At 37.2% G+C, this 23,085-nt stretch overlaps 1 protein-coding gene across 5 annotated transcripts in view; it reads right to left on the bottom strand.

Annotated features, from left to right (window-relative positions):
• Nucleotides 1-12,243: 12,243 nt before the first annotated feature.
• USP15 (ubiquitin specific peptidase 15) overlaps nucleotides 12,244-23,085 on the bottom strand; it is a 64,801-nt gene continuing 53,959 nt past the window's right edge. For 3 of the 5 annotated variants that reach the window (XM_065628108.1, XM_065628118.1, XM_065628126.1), the window contains 12 exons: nucleotides 22,258-22,482; nucleotides 20,532-20,615; nucleotides 20,347-20,441; nucleotides 19,999-20,187; nucleotides 19,011-19,126; nucleotides 18,612-18,887; nucleotides 18,234-18,304; nucleotides 17,753-17,868; nucleotides 15,731-15,880; nucleotides 15,184-15,287; nucleotides 14,519-14,607; nucleotides 12,244-14,130 (listed from right to left, as the gene is read on the bottom strand). In XM_065628108.1, the coding sequence (XP_065484180.1) occupies nucleotides 13,945-14,130; nucleotides 14,519-14,607; nucleotides 15,184-15,287; nucleotides 15,731-15,880; nucleotides 17,753-17,868; nucleotides 18,234-18,304; nucleotides 18,612-18,887; nucleotides 19,011-19,126; nucleotides 19,999-20,187; nucleotides 20,347-20,441; nucleotides 20,532-20,615; nucleotides 22,258-22,482 (1,701 nt within the window). In that variant the 3' untranslated portion in view covers nucleotides 12,244-13,944. Of the gene's footprint in view, nucleotides 14,131-14,518; nucleotides 14,608-15,183; nucleotides 15,288-15,730; nucleotides 15,881-17,752; nucleotides 17,885-18,233; nucleotides 18,305-18,611; nucleotides 18,888-19,010; nucleotides 19,127-19,998; nucleotides 20,188-20,346; nucleotides 20,442-20,531; nucleotides 20,616-20,643; nucleotides 21,185-22,257; nucleotides 22,483-23,085 lie in introns of those variants that run through there. The other 2 variants (XM_065628136.1, XM_065628144.1) reach the window with 2 other exon arrangements.

Raw genomic sequence — 23,085 nt, 5'->3', positions numbered from 1 at the left:
GTCGGGCCGCTTCCGCACACACGGCCCGGGGGCGGGGAGAGCGGCGGCTGCCGGGGGGCGGCACCCGGCCCCGGCCTCCTGCGCCCGCTGCGCCCGCCCTGCCCTGCCCTGCCGTGTCGCTGGCAGCGCGCCGGGCCGGGGCGGGCGGCGGTGGCCCGGAGTGAGGGGAGCCCCCACCAGCGGCGAGCAGCCGCCTTGGTGAAGAGTACCTGGGGAGGGGGTGGTGGCGACCCTTGGCCTCCCCGCAGGTCACCTGCAGGTCGTCTGCGAGGTGGGCGCTGAATGCGGCTTAAAAAAAAAAAAACAACAACCACCAAAACAACAAACCCACAACAGCAACAACAAACACACACACCAAAAAACCCCGAAACAAAACACGCGAGGCACAATGTCGTGTTTTCCCTACAAATCGTGAAGTTCTTCGCGTTCTCCTGCAGGAGCGAAGGTTTGTGGCCATCGCCAGCCGTGTGTGCGTGTACGCAGCGTTCTGTGGTTTTCTCCAGGCAGAGCCAGACTGAACTCTTGGGTGAGAAGATAAACACAGGGCGAAAAGGAGGAGACGGGGACAGTCAGCTCTCGGTACCGTCCTTGTTGCCAGCAGTGTCCCTCTGAAATCCAGTAGCTTTCCAGCCAGCTGGCTTTAACCCGTTCCAAAAGCAGGCACCCGAAGAACGAGCATGAGATCTACCAGTACCTGGTACTTGGAGTGATGCTCCCCGTGAAACTGCAGGCCAGCCTGAACGCTGCCTGGCACTTTCCTTCTGGAGAACAAACACTACTCATCATGGAACATTTCTCAGAGGTTTTGGTCCCTGTTGCAATAATTATTTCTCCATATTCTGGTTGCTCTAAATCCTGTACTGCCGTGGCTGCCTACGCGTAACAGCGTGGTTCTGTTGCCCTGCCATAAACACAGGGAGTTAGAAAACATTCTGGAGTTTCTGCAGTCTGTAGTGTTTAAACTTGGGAGTCTTGAAAAAAAAGTTATGAATAATCATAACAGAGAATAAATTTTTGCTGTCTTACTATTTAAAATAATTTTAAATAATGGCTTTTCTTCACTTTCCTGAAAGTCTTCAGTCTTCTTCAGAGGATGTTCTAAGATTTCTTTTCATCTTTTTCCTTGTGTGTCTTGTAATGAAAAAGAGAAAAGAACTTCTTGTAAATTTCAGCATCCCTACTTGTATGTTTGGGTTCATTTACGGTGGGTTACATTGCAAACCCTATAGTAAACAGGCTCCCACTGGTACAGCATTGTACACGGTACCTGTAGACACGAATCTTTAGGTGTGCTTTATAAGGTGAAAAGTGCAGGATTGCTTTCTCAGTAATTTATTATTTTAAGGTCTTTATTTTTATGTTTTCAAGTTACTGGCTGTTAACTTGACAGAACCGGATAAATGGATGTGAGTTTTTAAAACTGCATGTAGTACTGGCACAACTGAATTAGGTGGTCAAAATTTGTGTGCCTTTAGACAAAGAATTAGGATTTCACCCTTCAGTCAAATCAAACCCATGATTCTATAACATGGTTATGCTTTCACAATGCATTGGTCTGTACATTCTCAGAAGCTCTATACATGCTAAACTATTTACCTGCTTAACCAATAAGCATTTTGCGAAGGATTTTCCTAAGTGCTTACATTCTGGGCTTCGATCCCAATGGCAATTCACAAACCAATCCAATTATCTTCATAAGAAACACGGATGATTTCCTGGGACAATGAGTCAATTAATTATTGACTATGCTTAGGTATTTCTTAGGTAAGCTTTAATGATTTACTTCCTTTTTGCCATTTGGATGTTTCCAGCTGTTTACATGGTGAGCTATGGGCATATTGGTATTCCCTGGGTCCCCCTGTCTGCCTAAACTGAAACTATTGAAGTAGATTGTGGAATAAGGGTCAGTAAGCTTGTATAACACTGCCTTTCTTACGAAAAGGGAGGAAGTAATTTGGATAGAATTTGTCTGAATTTGACATCTTAAGTGAAAGCATCCCACTGTCATTATCCCTGCAATCAAAATGAGCAAGGTGAGGAAAACTGTCATATGGCCATATTTCCTTGATAACAATGTTGAGACAAGTAAGAAGAATTGAGATTAGTCACATTTTAAACCAGCAAATTGGTATGTATGTGCACACTAATTCCCTGCAAATCTTATTGTTTTGTTTAACCGAACAAGATTACTGCAAAGTTTGGACGGGTGGCTACTCCAACATTGTGAATGCCTGATAAGTTAACTTGTATGAAAGACAGATGATGTTTTCTTCAATCAAAGCCATAGCAGTAAATTTGTCCACCCTTCCTCAGGGAGTAATGCCAGCTTCTGAAGTAAAAGTACTGAGGGCACAGATGATTTGAGCAAAACTGACAACTTGTAGCTGTATTATTTTTTTGGTTAAGGATTGTGTAAAAAAATCGTAAAAATAATTAAGAGCCGTAGTGGTAAATATTTTGGAATATAAACTGTTACACCTCTTAGGAAGAAATGTTTTGTGTATTGTTTGTGTTATAATTTATACTATTTGTGTAAAATGGTGGTTTCTTCAGAAAGAGCAGCTTATTTCATGATGTTAATTTTTTTATCTTATTAGCTTTTACCTGCTGGTTATCAGTCTTTTCTTATTCCAGGTGTGTAGTGGCACAGAACTGGGAGCATGCTATAGGCTTGCCATGTTTCTAACAGCTTGATAGCAACCCTGCCACCTCTATCATGTGTAACATATAAAATGTTTTTTAAAGCTGTTTCTGGTTGACGTTCCACCCTTTTCATTAATCTCAGTTTGCTCAGTGCTCTGTTTTGTAGATCAGGAAAAAAAGGGCCAAAAGGACCCTATGCTACTCCTCCCATAAGCAAAAAACATTAACGTTCTTGATTCTTCAAATAATTTTCTCTTATTACATCACAGAGTCATAGATTTATTTGACTGCTGAGATCCATGAAAAAATTTCTACTGCAGCTTTTTAGTTGTCTGTTACAGTACACGATATTTAGCTTTCAGTCACCCACTATCCTCTCTGCAGATTAATAGCACCCTTCTTTAAGTCAGTCAGACAAAAATTGGACATACAGTTGTACTAGTACCCAACTCACGGTACCGGAATGCAAAATTATTTTAGAACACTATAACAATGTATTCTGGGGAATTACATCTGCTTCTAAAACTCAGATCACGATAACTTTTTAGTATAAGGTATTTTCTGTTTATACATTATGATGGTTTTTGAACCAAGTGGAACACTTGTGAATTTGGTGAGACCTGCTGTCAGGATCTTAGGAAATTTGGTATAAAATTACTTCTATAAGCAACATTTCTACTATACAGAAGAGGTTTTTGAGATCAAATGCAGTTTCCTGTGTGTCTTATCTGAAGGCCAATCTGTGTTTGATATTTAAATCTCAGTGACTTAGTTTAAAATATGTTCTGTTTGCTTATTTCACTTTTTATCATTTACATTTATCACACGTACCTTTTCAGGTACCAGAATTGACACTCAGTCTGCTCAGCATTGCCAACCAAATACAGCAAGGTTGTTCATGGGTTCAGAAAGTAGTCATACAAGGGGTTGCAGAATTGAAGGTTTTCAGATCTGCTGAATACCAGAATTTGGAACTATACATGTGCCTGTATCTCAGGAGTGTCCCTTAACATCACATAACATGATCTTTTTCGTTGTTTTGATGTACGCCTTTTGTAAATGCAGAAGATCTAATAGTTAAGCTAAACCAGAGCAGTTAAACTATTTAAACTAGCCAGGATCCTTTTAAGTGGCACTTATTTGGTTGTGAATGTGACTCAACTGTAGTTGCATTTCATTGCAATAGATACTATTGCACATATTCGTATCCTTGAGTAAAAGTGCTTGCCTATTTTTTGGTATGTTTTAAATGCCTCAGTTTCAATTCAAGTTGCTTTTGGGTCAGAAGGTGGAGCAGCGTTTGTGGACATCTCTGAGGGCATGTTTTTGACTAGCAAGCTAAAAGTACTAGTTAGCTGTTAAGCTAACTTTGTATTATGCTGCAATTATTGTAGTTTGCTTTGTTATTAAATTATTTTATTTTGTGATGGGCAGTGAGTGACCGAAATATTTCCCTGTAGCTTTATGGCCCTAATTGCCAACTAAAATGCTCATGAGACCTATTGTGATTCATTAAATTACCTCTAGGAAGCAGCGTTCATGTCCATTCCAAATGATGTGCATCAGTCCTTTTGATTCAATTGAACATGGGATAGTGCTCGGCTGTGGTAATTTCAGGTGTTTCAGTCCGTCCTGGTAGATGTGTGCAGATGCAGGTTCTGAATATGAGAACAGGGTTCTGTCGCTGCGTTTTACAGAGGCAGAACTGTCAGATTTCACTGTGGCAGTGAATTGGTTTCATGCTGATGGGAAGAATCATGGCTTTTCCTCTGAGTTCACTTTTCTAATGATCCTTTATACTTTCGTAACTGATTTGACATAGTACATATTATAACATAGTACCAGTACCAAACAAACATCAGGTTATGAAACACCATCAACTATGTGGTCAAAAGCAGAGGTAATAGCCTTCTGTCTAGTACCTGGTGTTCTTTTAATGGAATAGAAGCAAAACCCTTCTTCCTTTAAGATGTGGTTGTATGAGGAAGTTAGATCTACCAGCAAATTCAAAAATACTTGGTTTTCCAGCATGAACTTACTTTTTGCATAGGTGTGAGTGTTTATTTACATGTTAGTGCACATTTTGTTTGTATATTTGCATGTTAATACATATTTTATTTTGTTTAGTCAACTAAAAGAGCAATCCCAGCTGCTGACTGTCAGTGAATCATCCTCTTTGTCATTAGCAAACTATCAGTAATTATATCACATTACCTTTAATGTGACTGACAAAAATGTTAAGTAGCAATGCCCAAAATGTCAGACCTATGATACGTACTAAATACTCAGCAATGATTCCCTATAGAGTTACAGTGTGATCACTTCAGGGCCTACACACGAATCTCTCAACCAGAGGCTTAGATGCTTCCATGGCTCCTGTATAACCAGCCAGCAAAGCTGTTTTTTCCATTTTTTCCTATTGGACTTTTGTCCAGACAGATTCTCAGAGCAATGGCGTTTGTTTTGTTTTGTTTTCTTTTATTTTTTTGCACTGCCCTTTTGAATACTGGTAATTGAATCAGCTGAGCCCGCTAACGTATTTTCTGAGAAAGAACTGCTGTCCAGTGCTTGAATTAATTTATTTCTGTCTTAGAGCTAGCAGTGTAACAACAGACAAAGAGATACATGATATTCACAAATCTTATCAGCAGCTCTCATACCCTTCATGCTTAAAACCGAGCATTAGCCAGGACATATTAAATGGCTTTTCCAGCTCACACAGGAAATGTGTGACTGGTCTGGGGAATAAACCTTACTCTGTGCATTAAATTGAATGTGTCTTTCATTCCCTTACACAATAAATAGTATTTGTTAGATAATGGAATTATTATCTATTCAGGCTGCACCTGTGAATTTTCCCTGCATGGTAACACAGTCCATTCATATGGGTTTTTTTTCTGCCAAGTGCAGGAAATACCAAAACCATGATGGAGATTTTACTTGACAGTTGTTTACATTGAAAAACCCGAGGCTGGCCGTCCGTGCTGCCCTCTGAACAATCAGCACAGCCTGAGGTCATGGTCAGAGGACAGAGAAACTTCAGCGATGTTGCACTTCTGATCAGAATTTACTGCAATCTTCATGTCCGCTATTAAGAATTCTTGGTTTAGAAATAAAGGCATAGATGTCTCGACGCCAAATAATTTGGATTCTAGACAGTGTTATTTGATCCAGAGCAGACAGTGGATCAGCTGCACTCTGGGGACAAGTCTTTTCCTGAGTATCTCCTTCTCACTGCAGGATGCATAACGTAAAAATGCCCATCAAGAATGTCAGAAATACGCATTGTGCTACAGTCTGTTTGTTTTACTGCTCTCTCATCTATTTGCCAAAAGCCTCCTTGCATCTTTCTAATAATTTCTTTTTTATCTCTTCTTCAGCTTGTATGAAAATTATAGAAATACTTCCCAACACCTAGCAGCCTACAGACAATCTACTGATCACAATGCAACACTAGAGAGGAGAAGTGTGTTCCTCTGTGTAAAAATAATTCTTTTTGGCTGCTGCAGCAGAGAGGAGAATCTGCTGGATGCTTTCCTCAGGCTCTGGTGAATCCTTCTGCAAGATAATAATTCCAGATTGCAGCCTTGGGGCTGCTGAGTGATACTATTACTACAAGAGAGTTTCCACCCACTGAATAGATGTTAGGCCCTGTGCAATAGAGGTGGCCTCTGTCTACCTAGCCAACATTGCAGTAATATCTATAAAATATGGAAGATAACTATAAATACTCACTGTACTTACATAGGTAGCGTGGACACCAGCACACTACCTAGGTATTCTTTTTTCTCACTGCCACAGCTACACTGCCAGCATGACCAACTTAAGTTGTGGCTAACTCTGACCAGCCTAGAAAAGACTCAGTATGGCCATGTACTTCTGAGAGCCTCCAGCATGACTTCACAAAGGTAACTGAAGTGTTACCATTCAGTTATTTTACAGGCAGTTCTTTCTATACACTATAAGGGTCAGAGCTTTCTTATGGAAGAGATCTTGACGAAGAGCTCTTTCCTGTAGAGACCTTGATTTACCTAACATGGGGGCTCTGAGCAAGCTGATCTAGTTGAAGATGTCCCTGCTCATTGCAGGGGAGGTTGGACTAGATGACCTTTGAAGGTCCCTTCCAACCCAAACTATTCTATGATTCTCTGTTGCACTTATCTTTGCTGCTTTATGAAGAGAAAAGACCTCTTCCTATTTCATTCAAAGGACTTTGCCCGTTATATAGATATTTGTATGGCTGCATGTGTGGCTGTGTTTATAAACAGCAGTCTGAAAGAAATTTTGTTACTTGAGTCAAAACAGATAAACAGAATGAACATACTTCGCAGGGGATTTGGAAGGTGTCCAAAGAAATCCAATCATAAAGAGCCAAATGCTTTCCTTTGTAGTAAAGCGACTATACGGCTCACCTCCACATGCAAATATGTATTCCAGATACAGCAGGGCTATAAGATAGTATGTATCTGAGTCCTGGATCGTGTGTAAGCAGGTATGTCCATATCCAAGGATGCATGCCCGTGGCAATTTCATAGTTATTACTGGCATTTCGGGACCATTTCTAGGTGTTGTATTTGGTATTTCACAAATGGGAGCCCCTTTCTAGAACCCGCTCCCAGGGCACAGTGGATGAGCCTGTCCACCTCCTCTTGCTGGTGTGGACGTGATAGGAAATTCCAGGTCTGAACACACACTGTTCCAGCTGAGAGCCAAGCCCTGGAGCTACTGGATGGATCATTAAGTGAGATGTGTAAGAAGCTCATGTGAAACTTGTTCAGCCAGTCTGAGACTTCATTTCCTTTTGGCAGTATGGTCATCAGTAGATTCCTATGGCTGTTTATTTCTAGGGGCCTTACTTCCCTGATCCAGTCTTAACTAACAAAACCATGCCATGGCCTAAGATGATCTGGTACACAATTTAATTATAAAATTAGCAGTTAACATTTACTAAGTATTGACAAATTCTTTAGCAAATAACTGGGCTCCTGACCAGCTCAGCCACACTTTGGTATGGGGGATACAAAAGTCTGGTGGGCTTGAGTGTCTTATTTTGTTGGAGGCAAGATCAGAGAAAGCCAGGACCAGCCTTATGGATGGAGTTACAGCAGGGTTTCAAAGAACTTGACACTTTGGTCTTTTTTTGCCCTTCAGGACATTTGGAGCCCTCCTTTGTAAATCTGTTCCTTAACATTATTAACACATCTACTGCTCTTGATGTTTTCCAATACATGGACACATAAGCTGCAGTTTTCTAGATAATGACTAGATGAGGACTCATGTCAAAATTAGTTTGGTTCTTCTATTACTGCCTTATTTAAAAATGTCCTAATAAGCTGTAGATTGTTTCCTTTCTAGTGGTTTTCTTTATCTTTCACTAAGAAAATAAATCCATTGCTAAGAACCAAGTTACTTTTGTTTTTTTCCCCACAAGGCAACCGACATCTATAAAAGATTTTAATTCTTGGTCGCCTGTTAGTGACTTTTGCAGTATTTGCCTTTTTAAAAATTTTGTATTTTTTTTTTTAATTGTAGGACTCCGCTTTTTTGCCTTTTTTTCTTCTTCTTTTTTTTTTTTTAATAGAATGTATTTGAAAACCCATACCACCTCCTTATTAGTATTCTACAGCTACTTCTTCGTAACATTCATCTGCCTATTGGTGCAGTATAGGCTTTTCCATACTCCTGCCAGTTTTCTTTGCTGTGATTCATCATTTTTACATACATTCACATTCTGCACAATTTCTTCCTCTTTGCCATCAGTTCTCTTGCTTTTGTCTCCTACTGGTGTAGAATCACATTGGATTACTTGATATAGTTGTTCTGGACAGGGTGTGGACATTTAAATCTTAAATCTGGTTTCTTTCCTTTTATTTCTAACTGCATATTTGTTCACAGAAGTTTTGGGAAAATTTTTATTGGTTAGATAAACTAAGTATGTCTATGTGGGCTTTTTATTTCAAGGAAAGAATATCATGTCTATCAAATTCTAATAGTATTGTCAAATGCTACTGGGAAAATGGAGACATTATAATCCATCACACTTGATGTTAAGGGAGCAATTTACATTAAAAAAATGAGCTCTTTAAATGACAGCCTCAGACTGAGCATGGTGTTAACCAAACAAAATCCAAAGATTATAGACAGAAAATGACCAAATTCTTCCCATAGTAAGTAGTTCTACAAACTTCTTTCTTTTCTCTCTTAATCTTTGCCACCTTATCTGAAAAATATTACAGGAATGTCTGAGGGTACATTTCCTTAAGACAACTTCTAAGGCATTATTCCCTATACCAAAAATCAACATATACATCTAATTTCCTCAAATTGTGCAAAAAATAAGTTAATTCAACAATTCAGAATCTCTTAGGAAGAAAGTTCTGTTGTCTCCATCCCATCAGCTGGTTGTGATTATTGTGTATTACCAGCATCAGAAATCCAAATATTTTTATTATGCTTGAGTAAAACTTTTCCATTGGCTTTATTGCCCAGTTGTATTTGATTAATCTAAAATGTTCACAGCATTTTTTTAAATTAAGAATTTGGAAAACAAAACATTTTTAGTATATAAATGATTTTATTTTACAGTAAAACTCAAAACCATTCACCTAGTGTCAGTAGCCAGGAACTCATTGGTGGTAAAGAATTATTTACAGGAAAAGATGTGAAAATCGAACTGCTGTTACTGACAGTCCTAGTACACTTTTGAAAAATGTGTCTGAGCCTAGGTCTCAGCTCTACAAGTTGTATTTAGGATCATGTCATAAATGTCAAAATTATACAGGACATCATTCTCACCAAATAAATAGGTTAATTAGACACTGCATTTAATTCATTGAGCAGCTATTAGGTCACGCAAAATTAGTCAACATGTCTAACAGGTTTTATTTGATTTTGCAAATGTAGCTATAGAGTAGCAGTGCTGTGTAACTTTGATTGAGCTATTTGCTTGTAGCCAAATTATGTTAGGGTTTATGGAAGCTGCTGTTTCCCCACTGGAATGGGGGGAGGACAAGTCAAATAGGATCCAAATACCTCGCCCTCTTATTCAGCAAATTGCACAAGGAAACACATCCTTCCTGAGCAGTCCTAAATTGTGTGTTCCTTGAATACCACTGAGAAACATCCATCTGAGTTGACAGAAGGGATGTTCTCTGTATTTGCTTTTAATAAGTGTGGATGAAATAGAGTTAGTAACTACTGTCCCTTCTGTTTGCAGACTTTCTCCTCAGCTGAGAGACACACATTTACACAACACCCACGGCACAGTACATATTTTATAACATTGACAGATGTTGAAAACAAGCGCAGCTCATCTGAATTCTTTCCAGACACCCTTCATTGAGTTCTGGAAAACGCCTTTGTGCCCCCAGAGCTGGCTGCAGAACTTGTTTCAATTGCACGATGTGTAGGTTTTAATTTTCCATTTTTCAAGAACCGTGTTTTTCAACACGGTCACATCTGAACCAGTCATTGTGCTTTAACAGAAATTGTCATGGCAAAGCAGGGATGCTCTTCCAGTATCGCAAAGAAAGAAGGAAAAGGGGGATGCATTTCAATTTAGGCTGTAACTGGGGGAAGAGACATTTTGAGGAAATGACAATAAATTGAAGAGGTCATTTGAACAGGATTTGGTGCAGCTTCATGAGTTTGCTCTAATTTAGTAGCAATGGTGCAGGAAGGGAAGAAAAATCATACAGTTTTCTACCCTGAGAGCATGGGTTTTACTCCCATATTAGCAAATTCTTACAACACCAGCAAGTGAAGGCCTTCCCTCAAACCACGCTGAGCTCAGAGGAAACGTCTACACATTCAGGCCTCCATTCAAAACTTGTGACTTTTAAGTGGTGCCATTTGGTCTATAGAGGCAGGAACAGCCCTCTGAAAACACCAGGCTATACAGAGATTAATATATCTCAAAGGCAAGGCAGATGGCTCAGACCAGGTCTCAATCCCGGCAGGGGACCGGCCGTGGCACCTCCTGGATCCTCCCGCCTTATCCCAGGGCTGACATCGCACCCACCGCTTGTCCCCACTGGTTCTTCTGCCAGCATCATCCTACTCCTTGTTAAAAAGTACGGGCACGAAGGACTCCCGCGCTTATCTCAGTTTTCAGATCGTCTGGTTTCAATTTTGAACCATTAGTTCTTTGAATGTTTCTTTCCAGTCCAATACCCCCTGCATGCAGTTGTTTCCTGCCCCATAAGGTGCCACACACAAATTGAGGCACTTGCGAGTAGTCTTCTGATAAAAACACCTCCTTACATCTGTTAGTACAAAATTATTTACTCTTGGCTTTAACTTTTATTTTTCTATGTCTCCCAGGCTACAATCTGAACTTCCAAAAGGTAGTAACTCAAATGGTGTATTTCCCCAGGAGCCTTACCACAGACCTAGGAAGATTAAATGAACTTTTTATTTCTGCTTGTGCATTTTAGGGTAGACAGGTAATAAAAGCTCTCAGAGCAAAAAGGCCTCATTAAATTTCTGTCTTCTCTCCCAAAGTATCAAAGTGGCATTCTGGAGAACTCTTACCGGGAACAGGCTCCAAAAGGAAGTTTTGAATAAGATAACACTGTCCAAAGAAGAAAGTCATTTAAAAAGCAACAACAAACCATCTTGGTCAGGAATCGTGCTGGTTTTGCTTTTTGAGATTCTTTGGTTTTTTAACATACTGAATTACCACTACACAAATGTAGATGGTCTAAGCCAGGGGTGTCCAACTCATTTTCACCAGGGGCCACATCGGCCTCGTGGCTGCCTTCAAAGGGCCAAATGTAATTTTAGGACTGTATAACTGTAACTACTCCTATGCTCATACAGTCCTAAAATTACATTTGGCCCTTTGAAGGCAGCCACGAGGCCGATGTGGCCCCTGGTGAAAATGAGTTGGACACCCCTGGTCTAAGCAGTCTCATCAGTCTCCATTTCAGACAAGGCACAGACTCTGCCAGGTTAACTAAGTGTTATGTTGTACAATACCCTTTTAAACTCTAAAGCGCTAGGCTAATGTGACATGGGACAACCCACGGGAGTATGAACATAGGGGAGCCTTTTGTGTGTGCTGTTCAAAGAGATGATTGCTTCTCTAGGATTACTTCCTCTACTCCACAGATGGATCTCATCTCTCAAGCGCTCTGATTAAAATAAGCAAGTTAAACTCCCAAGCTATTATATTTAGTACACAGCTTTGCATTGGGTTACTGTATTCTACACCTAAATACAAGATTTTAAGCCAAAAGCTTGTATCATTTTCCCCCCACCATATGAGTTTGTCTAATCTTAAATATATTGTCTCATTTCACCAACCACCCTGGAATTTCTATATTTCCATTTGATTAATTATTGCTACAGTATTACTTCTAAAACCCAAATTTTATTACTTTTTTTGGTTTTTTTTTTCAGCCTTACAAATTTTAGAGTCAGAGAATGACAGGAGAGAATTCTTTTTATATATACTATCTGTTGGAAATACTATTAATCTTATTCCGTGTTGGTCATTAAATAGCCATTTTGTAATTGATAATACAAGCCTTAGACAAAAAGACTATCCACTACACAAACACTGTGGGAAATGAATTTGTAAGAAAATGGAAGACTAAGTAAGGCCTTGAATAGCTTTATTGAAATCTGTATAAATAAACATGCGCATTTCAAATGTAAACCCAAGTGAACTCAAGTGCAGACAAAATTTTAACCTCTGTCATGCAGGAGGTTAGTTTACATTTAAAGAAAAAAAAAAAAACCTCAAAGCAGCTTTAAAATACCAGGATGGAACACCAGTTTTAATATCAAGGTATAAAGCAAAGCCATGTCCAACATACCTCATTTATATCCTGGTCAAATGCAATTTTTTAAACTTTTTAATGCTAACATAAATAAATAATTTACCAAAATGTGCACTCACAGAGTGAACTTCTATTTACAATACACAATTTATAACCTATTGTATTTGATTAGTTCAAGTGAAGAACATCATACTTTTTGCTTTTTCTTTTTTAAATTATTTGTTTAAACAGTGGGACACGAAGCAATTCTCCAGGTAGTAGATATGTGAAATGTGCCCCCGCACTTAAGAGCCCCTCTCAAAGGCAGTATTGTATACCAATCAACAATACATTCTTCCAACTAGATTAAAGGGAAAGCAGCAAATTAAAAAACTGTCACACTTATTTTGGCATCCTGGACCCCTGAACAGAGTTAACTAAAATCCAATTCAAAGTTTGTATGCCTTATATACTGTACAGGTTCTGACTCAAACATGCAAATGCCAATTCTCTTATAATGAGTTACCTTTTCAGATATGCTGTAAGGCTATGGTGAATTCCATCAGGAACACACGAAGAAAATTAACAGGCCCACCTTTAAAGTAATTCTGTTCATTAACAGTTTAAAGGCAGGTTATATTGAAAAAATTCTCATCTAAGCCCGATACACAGTCATTACTATGGATACAGAATACTATTAACTCTGACCCTATTACAGAGTAGTTTGCAAGCTGTCAAACTACAAAACCTGGGAGGAGAGAACTTACAGCACAATTTTAAAATTTGGACTGACATCAGATTAAAATTATGCATGTCTTATAAGCAAGATAACAGGAATTATGTCTGCAGAGTAGATTCCAACAAGCAACAAAGGATACTTACATTTACTTGAAAAAACTTTTTGTTAATGCAGCATGAAATCCAGAACCTGTTCCACAGCAGCAGGAAGATGAACATAATATTCTGGATGCTCAACTATACCACAAAAGGTTAAAACACCTTTTCAAGCTACTTCTTCTACTGTGACCGAATTTAAAAAAAAAAAGGGAGAAAAATTTGCTGTTTCAAGAAAACTACTGCTTATGTATTTATGACATTTTTACTTGTAGCCTGTGTGACAGCCTAAGGAACATGTATATATCCATTCAGAAACTAGACTTGGCAGTAGTATTCTTGCAGTACTAAGAAAATAAATGTCAGAAATCCACAGATTTAACATTTTAGTTATTAACTCACATCCAAAACAAAAGAAAACATAATCCATCAAAACAGCAGCAGAAAACTTAAAAGGGGTTTATTTGTGATTTCCTATATATAGCTTGTGAATACAAGACTGTAAATGCATTAGAGAGAATTTCTGTTTAAGTTTTTATTGTTTCACTTCAAGTACTGCACATGTTAAAATGTAACAAAGATTTACATTCTGTTATCTGAAACTCCCCATCTCAGATTTTTATTCTTAATTTGGTGGGCAATTTCACTCTTTCGATAGGTATCCCCAGCAGGAAAGTCTCTTTTATGGCTTCTAGTTCTTCCATTAGTTAGTGTGCATACAATTTTCATTTTCTATATCATTATCATTTTCATTGCTGTCTTCGTCACTTTCTAGTGGGATGCCCGTGGCAGCTGAAGCACCTTGTTTAGTTTCCCGGTCAAGAGGGAAAAAGCCAGTTCCACTGATCGTGTCCTGCCTCTGGTAGAAGAGCACATATGCTGCTTTGGACTGTAAAAGACAAGTGTAATATGCTCATGAGACTCCAGACAGAACATTTACAATCCAAGTTTTTTTTGGTTTTGTTTTTGTTTTGGTTTTTTTTGGGGTTTTTGTTTTGTTTTTTTTTTTTTTTTTTGTGTTGTTGTGGTTTTTTTGTTTGTTTGTTTGTTTTTTCTTCCAACTCTATAAGGTAAAATTACAAAGAAATCCAAAGCTTTCATTTAAGTTATTTTTGCATGTTGGAACAGACCATTTTTGTTTCGTACTGCCCTTTGAAAGAAAACAAACAACTACCTGCAAATTTACTGCAAGGTTCATGATTTACTTTTCATTTTTCTTCCCTCAAGAAGAAAACATCATCAACAGTCCCAATTTTAGAAAGACAAAAGGTACTTGCCACTATTTGGTCCTCACATGCAGTGGACACACTACTGTCATCAAAGTAGTACCATTTTCCGTCATCCTTATTTTTTGCAAAAGCAGTATCTAGGACAAAAAAGTACAATGTCTAAGGACTTAGTGTCTTCACAAATGTAATACAGAAAATTGCTAGAGTCTGTTACTGTCAAATACTTGACATTTAACTAACTAAAAGCTATTATTGATATTCGACCCATAATTTAATACTTTTTTAAGCAAAGAAAGCTTAACCAATAACATTCCCCTTCTAGAGAGAATGTATAGTGAGAAAGGACAGTCAAAATAAAATCCCTCAGCCACGCTTTAATTTTTCTCTCTTCTTCCAAGCAGATGCACAATGTAGCAAAATACAGAGAAGTAAGACAAAATCAGTTATCAGACTACAGTAGCTCTTACAGAGCTCTTACATTTTCTCTTTTCACAATATGCATAGCTGGAAGTATAAAACAACCTACAATTATCCTTGAAAACTCATTTCATATAGATTGTGTTAGAATATTTGTGAATGCATTTCAAGGTAATGAAAAAAACATCCCTCAACCATTAAAAAATTCCATTGATTCAAAGTGATCAGTACTTAAATCAAAATAAACATGGAAAGTAAGCAGATGTGGAGAATGATGATATTTGAAATCAACTTACAATGCCCTCCTCCCATTCCTCCATAGTGGTTTGAGACAGCAATCAAGTTGTAGCGGCAAGGCCCTGCATTGGGATTAATAAGGAACTCTGACATGTCCAAGTCACTGTTTAAAAACAAAAAAACCAACAAAACAAAACACACACAAAAAACCAAAACACAAAAAAAAAAAACAACCAAAAGAAGGCCATGTTAATAATAACATTTTTAACCATTTCACATTTTGGTGGTCTTTGAGCCATTTCGATTACTTTATATTCCCCACAAAAACACATAGAGCAGACTACACTGACAGGGCATCTCTCACTCTGTGAGGAGCAGAACAGGAACCAGGAATCTTAACCAGAACTATTGATAAGAGTTCCCCCATACTTATCTACTATTATTTTTCCAAGTTCATACTTTTCACCTACAACCATTTTGTCATCAGTGTTTACTGGATCCACACATGGAAGCTGAGAACAAAACCATTTTACATAATTGCTGGATTAAACATGTGCCCTGGTCATGCTTTTACACTTCTAGCAGCAAAATATTTAGGTTTCTTACTTTATTGGAAAGCCAACCAACGTATCCAACTTGTCCCTCATATATCTGCTGTAGGAAAAGCGCTTTAGATGAACTACCAGTACAGGGGGCAGTGACCACAAGTCTAACTTCTTGGTAGCTTGCTGATGTTCTTTACAGTTTGGACAATACCTAGAAAAAAAAAATCAATTAAAAATAACTGCAGTCTGTATGTATGTTAAAGTACATTTCCACAGAGAAAGCCAGTAACATGGGACAACTGAACGAGCAAAAGCTGAAACAAACACATGTATTCCATCTTCTGTTACTAATGCCATTGATATCCCTTCCAGTTTAAAACGTGAGGTGCTAGTGTGCAAGTGCGCTCACAGTGAAGCTCAACAGTATTTTAAACACAAAATTAACACCCTGCAGTACAGGATTCTTGTCTCCTATAGTAGTCCCTGTATCTTTAGTTAAAACACGGCTTCTTCTCATTTTATAATAAAAAAGACAAAGCGTTATGAAAATACTTCAGGACAACTGACTATATGAAAAGCTATAAATAACAAGAGAACTGTCATTCTTCCAAGTTTCAATTTTCAAATTCATCTACCTCCCAACCCATCCCACCTACCACTAAAAGCAGGTAACAGTGGCTACTGGAACCTGAAAAACCCCTTACTAAAAAATACTTGCCTCCCTAGTAAGCAAGTATTACACAGGCTGTGACTTATAAATTTCTGTTCCCTGCAATGCATACTTGAGTCTTTCAAGAACTATGGCTCAAGGGAGAAAGGTAAGAACAATGCATAAAAGCAAGTCTTCTCTGAAGTAGCCTACACATATTCTACATCTTGGTATCTAGCAAGTAAACATCTACGAAAAAAAGAGATGAGCCCTAATTAAAAAAGACTGCATAAGTGTCTTTGCATAGCAACGTCAGATAAAGACAAGAAATTAGGAGAACTGCAAAGGCAGGCTGTAACTGAAGAACTGTTTTCCCAATTGCCTTAGAATAATTGGAACACAAATAGCACCAGGCTAGGAATGAACTCTCATAGATTAGACCTGTGAAGACCTGACAAATGAACAAAGAATGTGGTTAATGACCTCTGGAGATCTGTCTAGTAGCAACTGCTTGAGTGCAGCAGTAGTTGTATTTTGTAGTTTAAATACTCTACTTAAAATGTGCTGCAAAAAATGGAAGCACTTCACCATACTTGAGTTATATGGTATCTCAAATAGTCTAGCCAGTGTTGCACAATCTGGCCGACCCAGGAAAAAAAAAAAAACATAATTTGGAAGTCAGCCCCCCTGCCTTGCCCAAATAAAGGAAAGTCTCTGGTGACAAAGTCTGGAAGTCTCCAAAAGACTTCACAAAAGTGGCAGACCCTCTTTTCAAACTTAATTCTGAGCTTCAGGTGTTGATGAAGGATTTTTATCTGCTAGAAAATCCCTGGAGAAGAAGGATCTTAAAGGAACATCCTATAATAGTGAATATTCAGATATGATTCTAAATCATAGTTTGGAAGAACTATCAATCAGAATAAAATCTCTGCCAAAAACTTAATGTTTGGAACATGAACTTGGGAGGTTCTACTGACAACAGACATCCCTCATCTCACCAACCCTCTTGTGTAAGCACATATCTATTTGACATAACAATGCAAGGCAACTTACGTATTTGCATAAAAATTCTTCAGTATGCACCAACCTTCCTCATGTGAGAAAGGAGTATTTGTTTAAACCACTGCACTGGATTTGGCACAATATTATTTATTCACTGTGGATCACAGCTCACAGACTAGAATATCTTATGGATCAGCCCTTCCTCCTAATTCTATATGCATTAATTGTCTCCCATACAAACAAAACCATCTGTATATGGTAACAATTTTAGTTAAGCAACAGATCAAAATAGAAAACACTTTGAGAATTTTCAACTATGCTTTTAAGTACAAGATTCAAAATACTGTTAAGAGATCAATTAGGTTCAAGTCTGGTTTTGATTACATTTTGAGAAACACACCATAGAACATAGTTTTAATTTTTTGTCCTTACCATGGGTCTTCAGCACCTAGTTTTTCCTTTGTTGTGAACAGCTCAATGCAATCTTTTAATTTCACAAAAGGCTTTTTGGGAGGCTTATATTCCACACTTTCATGTTTTTCAAAATCCTAAAGAGAAGTATTTCTTGAGTTAAGAGAACAAATGAAATAAAACTCATTTTAGTGATGTCGTCTTACTATAAACAGTAACTACAAAGCTCCTATATATGGAAAAACTGATCAGAAACCATTCAAGCAAAAAGCTTTCACAGCTTCAGATTTACTTCCAAGTTAGTAAGCCTAAAATTTGCTAATTACTTAGATGTGTAAATGAAATTTATTTATGACAACATATTTACGACGAACAATGTGAAAAAAGATATATAGCTTCTTCTTTTGAAGACTTACAGTCTCTTACATCACATTAATGAAGTTGCATTTTTCACATTTAAGTTTTATTGGTGCTGGAAAGGGGAGCAACATAAACAGCTTACCTCTGCTGCACTATCATCAAAATATCTCTTCTTCAATTCAGGATCCCAATCCAAAGCAAGGAAAGATCTTTCTAAGATTAAAAACATGTTTTTTCTTAATACTATTTCTTGCTTTACATGAAACTATTAACTTTGGGCAAACACTCTTCAAAATTAATTACACAATGTTAGCATGAATTTAAGATGAAAAATTGCAGCACACACAATTTCGGCATTTCTAATAATTAATTACAACAACAAACTAGTTATTTATACAGAATTTACTATTGGAAAAAAAAGATATATCAAATAGTACACAGAGAGAATGAAACACGATTCTATGTAAGTGGAGTCAGAAAAAAGAATCAAATGTTGTCCAAGCTGTTCCCCATGACTTACCGTCAAGCCTAGGTTGCCTATCATCAAATCTAATATGCCTGGTATCATCTTTGATGTAGTTTATGTCAGTATTGCCTAAATTATTGAACTGGAATGTAAACAATCGCTTTTTGTGTCCCGTGAGTGGTTGACCTTTGCAAGTATCCTCAGTACATAATCCATTTTCAGAGTCATTGTCACCTCCAACTGAGTCTTCTGACTGGCTGTTTTCATTCTCTGAAGGAAGTTCCTGATCCTGGCTGGATTCGTCATCTTGTTCATCTGTTTCCATTTCACCTGAAACAATTGGAAGAAGGAGGAAGAAATGAGGTAGAAAAAAAATTGAAAGACACTACAAAACTGACTTCAGTTTCAAATCGAACACAAAATACTGAACAAGTCTAGATATTCCAGTCTTACTTGGAGATCCTTCTTCATGTATTCCATTTGGGCCATTACCATTGATACCATGGTCCTTACAGCAATGCAGGGATCCCTCAGTGTCTTCACTTTCAGTACATGTTTTTACATATCGGCTAAATATAACAAATGAAAGCAACAGTTAGAATCAATGGATGATTTTAAAATATTTACATTGTTCAAAGCAGATAATTAAATGGTTACAGCAAATCCATTCTAATGTACTGTATTCCTGCACTCCTTTCTGATTTATTCTGAATGAAAAGTTTTATTGACTAACATGTCTACTGTTACAGACACATCTGAAATTCTGCTTGTCTATGATCTTGTGTTTTCGGCAGTTCTTGATTTTATGCAACGTAAATCTTGGTATTAGTCTCTGTCCAGAAATCACTTATTTATCTGTTCATTAACCATATTTTTTTTTTTTTTACACAGAAAAAAATATGGGTTCACTTACTGAGAAAGTTACAGCAACAGAAAATGAAGGATAAATTTTAACTGGAGGTTGTACGATTCTAATTTCTTACACATAATGACACTTATTCCAGTCTAGTTTCAGAAAGTTTCTACCATGTATTTTTACAACATAAATTAGTATATAAACTTGTATAGTAGAGACAGGAGGTATAACCACAGCAGAAGAATTGGTAAAACATTTCCATCTTACCAAGCCCTAATGAACAGCTTTGTATACAGCAGAATTAATTCCCCTAAACTGACAATACAGATTTACTCTCTATGATCTTCTGGAATAATTTTTCCATGAGGTCATGCTACCAAAAAAATTCAAAATTAAAATCCAGAATAGTTCACATCAAAAAGTGGCTAAAATTTTAGATTTAATATATTTAACAGAAAGCAAATACAAGACTAAATACTCAAATCTAACTGGCTGTTAGCAATGCATGTAAAAAAAAGTGCCTAGTGATTCCAACTGGTAGGATTATTCATAACAAACGTGTTTTTCTTTAAACAATAACCTTACCACATTCGTAGCAGCAGCAGATTATACAGTTTATCTTCAGTATTGTTTCTAGGCACTGCTATGAGAAAAGGTTGACCAAACAGTGAAGAACCACTATGGCTGTAGCTAGTGTGCCTGCACTTTTCTCTTAAACAAACAGGAATTATAACTTGTTCTGTATCTTCTGTTCTATTGATTGGAATTTCAAATCTAAAAGAAAAACAATCAGAAATGCAAAGGACAAATGTCACTTAAAAGGTTACAAAGAGGAAAAATTAAAAAATAATACAACCCCCAAGATTTGTCTTTACATCTAGATTTTGAACTTTTGCAAATAACTAAACAGGCTGCAAAGAGACATGTACTTACACATAAATGTCATCACGTTCCATAATATTACTTAGATTTTCATCCATGCCAAATATCCTGTGGAACCTGTGATTGTATATATCAGTAACAATCATCTAAAAAGAAAATGGAGTATACATCATTAAACCAGGTTAATACGTGTCAAAATATTTGTTGTTGTGCTTCATATAAGAAATCACTCTTACCTTATCTGCAGGAACACCAGACAAAGCAGACAATGCTGTGCAAAGATCCAATATATTTCCAATTTTGGGAACAACTACTTTGTACTAAAAAAAATAAAATGCCATGTTAATTTCTTAAGAGAACAAATATGCATGACGAAAAAAACCCAAATGACTTATCACATGTTCAACATACTTCACGTACTTCTTTCAGATTCTTGAACTTAAGGTGCAAAGTACGTAAATCAACTAACACAAATTCTGAGAGCTGCTGAAGATGTAGTAGTTACATTCACAACTTTACTCACACAAACGCACACATTTTGAATGCTGCATTTATTAGTTTATACAATGCTTTTTTAAATGTTATTTTACTTTTTCCGTAAGAAGACTAACAGCACCAACTACTTAGATTTATATTTCAACAGCACCTACTTATTTAAGCATTTAAATAGTATGCATGCTATGTGCTAGGTTCTTAAATTCGGAATACAACACAAGTAGTTTACAAAGTGTTACTGGGGAAAAAAGCAATGGCAGGCAACGGGTAAAGACTAAATTCTAATTTCACATGCAGAGAGAGAACCTGATGATTAACAAATAAAACCTCTCTGTGGCTTCCCTTAGTGCTGTACACCTGCAGTTTGTAATGAAACTCCACACAGGACTCTTACCTGTTATTTGCATAATAAATAAAGACAGGATTAATTAGAAATGAGGTATTTTAACTTTGTAATGAATTGCCAAGTACAGCATGTGTTTGGTATCTCCTTAAGTCTTAGAGTTATTTAGACTCACAAAAGCTCTCCTGAACTCGCGCTCTTCCCAAACTCTATTCATCCCTGCAGAACCATCTCACACGTCATACATGGTCACCTTTAACTACTGTGTGTCCCTTGTGCAAACCTGTTCTCACAAATAATTAAATTTCTAGCAGGCTCATCTCCCACTAGTTACTACATGTCCATTTATCTTTGGCTTCCCTAACTCATATTGCCTTTACGAACACCTCCTTTTCCACATTCCTTCTGATAATACTCTGATTTCAGGAGTTAAAGCCTTTTTGCAAGTCTGCCTAACTGCTTGCATCTTTCTTATTTAACCTATCCTTGCTTACCCCATAATGTACAGCTAGAACCATTTCATCCTTATTTTGTTACCATAACTTATGTACATTGTTTCATGCCATTCTAGGGTCTATAATACCATCCTTCCTAAAAAAAGGCAAAAGAGATAGCCTTTACAAAGAAATCTCATCTGAAATTTTTTCTTTTTACTATTATGTACTATTAGCACAGAATAATTCAGGACTACATAATATACTTAGAATGCTGCTTGCCTTTTTTTTTTTTTGCACACCTTTTTAACAATATTTGCCTTTTGAGGGTAAGAAACTGAGGAATTCAGTTTGGATTAAGTGTATAAACATTGTTTTTATAACCATACAAATTCATGATAGAAACACTAAGATAAAAAATGAGGACAGCATACATTTTAAAGATTAAGAAGCATCATTAATACAACCATAAAGAAATTACCAATATCTTCCTTGAAACTCATAGAAATATAAGAAGGTATGTACAATCTTCTTCAGGCTTTCTAAGTGGGACTTTAGAACACATACCAGGAAACCAAAGCTTGTTGGATTTGTTTATTGTACTTCTAAATTTAAAAAATGTAAAGGAACTCAGGTTCATTGTTAATGAGACATGAATCAGCAGTTTTGTACATTAACTGAGAGGCTTACCTGCATAGGCTTTGCAAGTGGATCCATTCTAACTAAATACACTTCCAAAGTGCGTTCTTTTTTCATGGGCAATGGAAGCGTCAAGTAACAAAAGGGATCAAAGGTTACAGATATCTTAGCACATTCAGGACAAACTAGGGTGGATTTAAAAAGGCCATGAAATATATCTACAATGATGGAATCATTTCTTTTTAAATGGTTTTCCCAGGCTTCTTCAGCAACCACCTGTAATTAAAGCATGAGCTGGGTTATGACAAAGTAGTAGGAAATGAACAGAGAGAATTACTAGTAATAGTACTTGAGAAAACATTCTCAGCTACCACCTAAACATAGAAATCTCCCTCCAAAGGACTCTGTAAGATATGTTACTACCAGGATCGCAGGTTAAAAGGTGTAAGCTTTTCCTAGGACAGAGATTCTGTCAGTGGTATTACATAGTCTGAGAGAGACTTGAAGTGGCTTGAGGCAAGACAAAAGCTAAAACTAAAAATTCCATCTGAAGTAACATACTCGTTACAAAAGAAGTTATCTATAATATGCTTGTAGCTCAATGCTAGAGGAATTTCCCTAAAGTAATACTGAAGAGAGACAGAACCTTGCCTACTGTAGGTGTAAGAGCAAAAGAACAGAATGGAAAAGGTTTTTCCAGCTGAACTCAGTGTTGAACAAAAAGGTCTTAACAAAGCCTTAACACCCTCTCACCCCTACAATTATCTTCCAAATAAACAGGAATTTACACAGGTACCTGAACAAGATCTCAATTTTGAAGTCTTTGCTTATTTTCTGAAATCTCTTCCAGAAAAAGCAACACATGACTAATATCCCAAC

This window comes from Caloenas nicobarica, chromosome 1 (genome assembly GCF_036013445.1).
Source record: "Caloenas nicobarica isolate bCalNic1 chromosome 1, bCalNic1.hap1, whole genome shotgun sequence".
Classification (NCBI taxonomy): Eukaryota; Metazoa; Chordata; class Aves; order Columbiformes; family Columbidae; genus Caloenas; species Caloenas nicobarica.
This window is presented reverse-complemented; position numbering and strand designations above follow the sequence as displayed.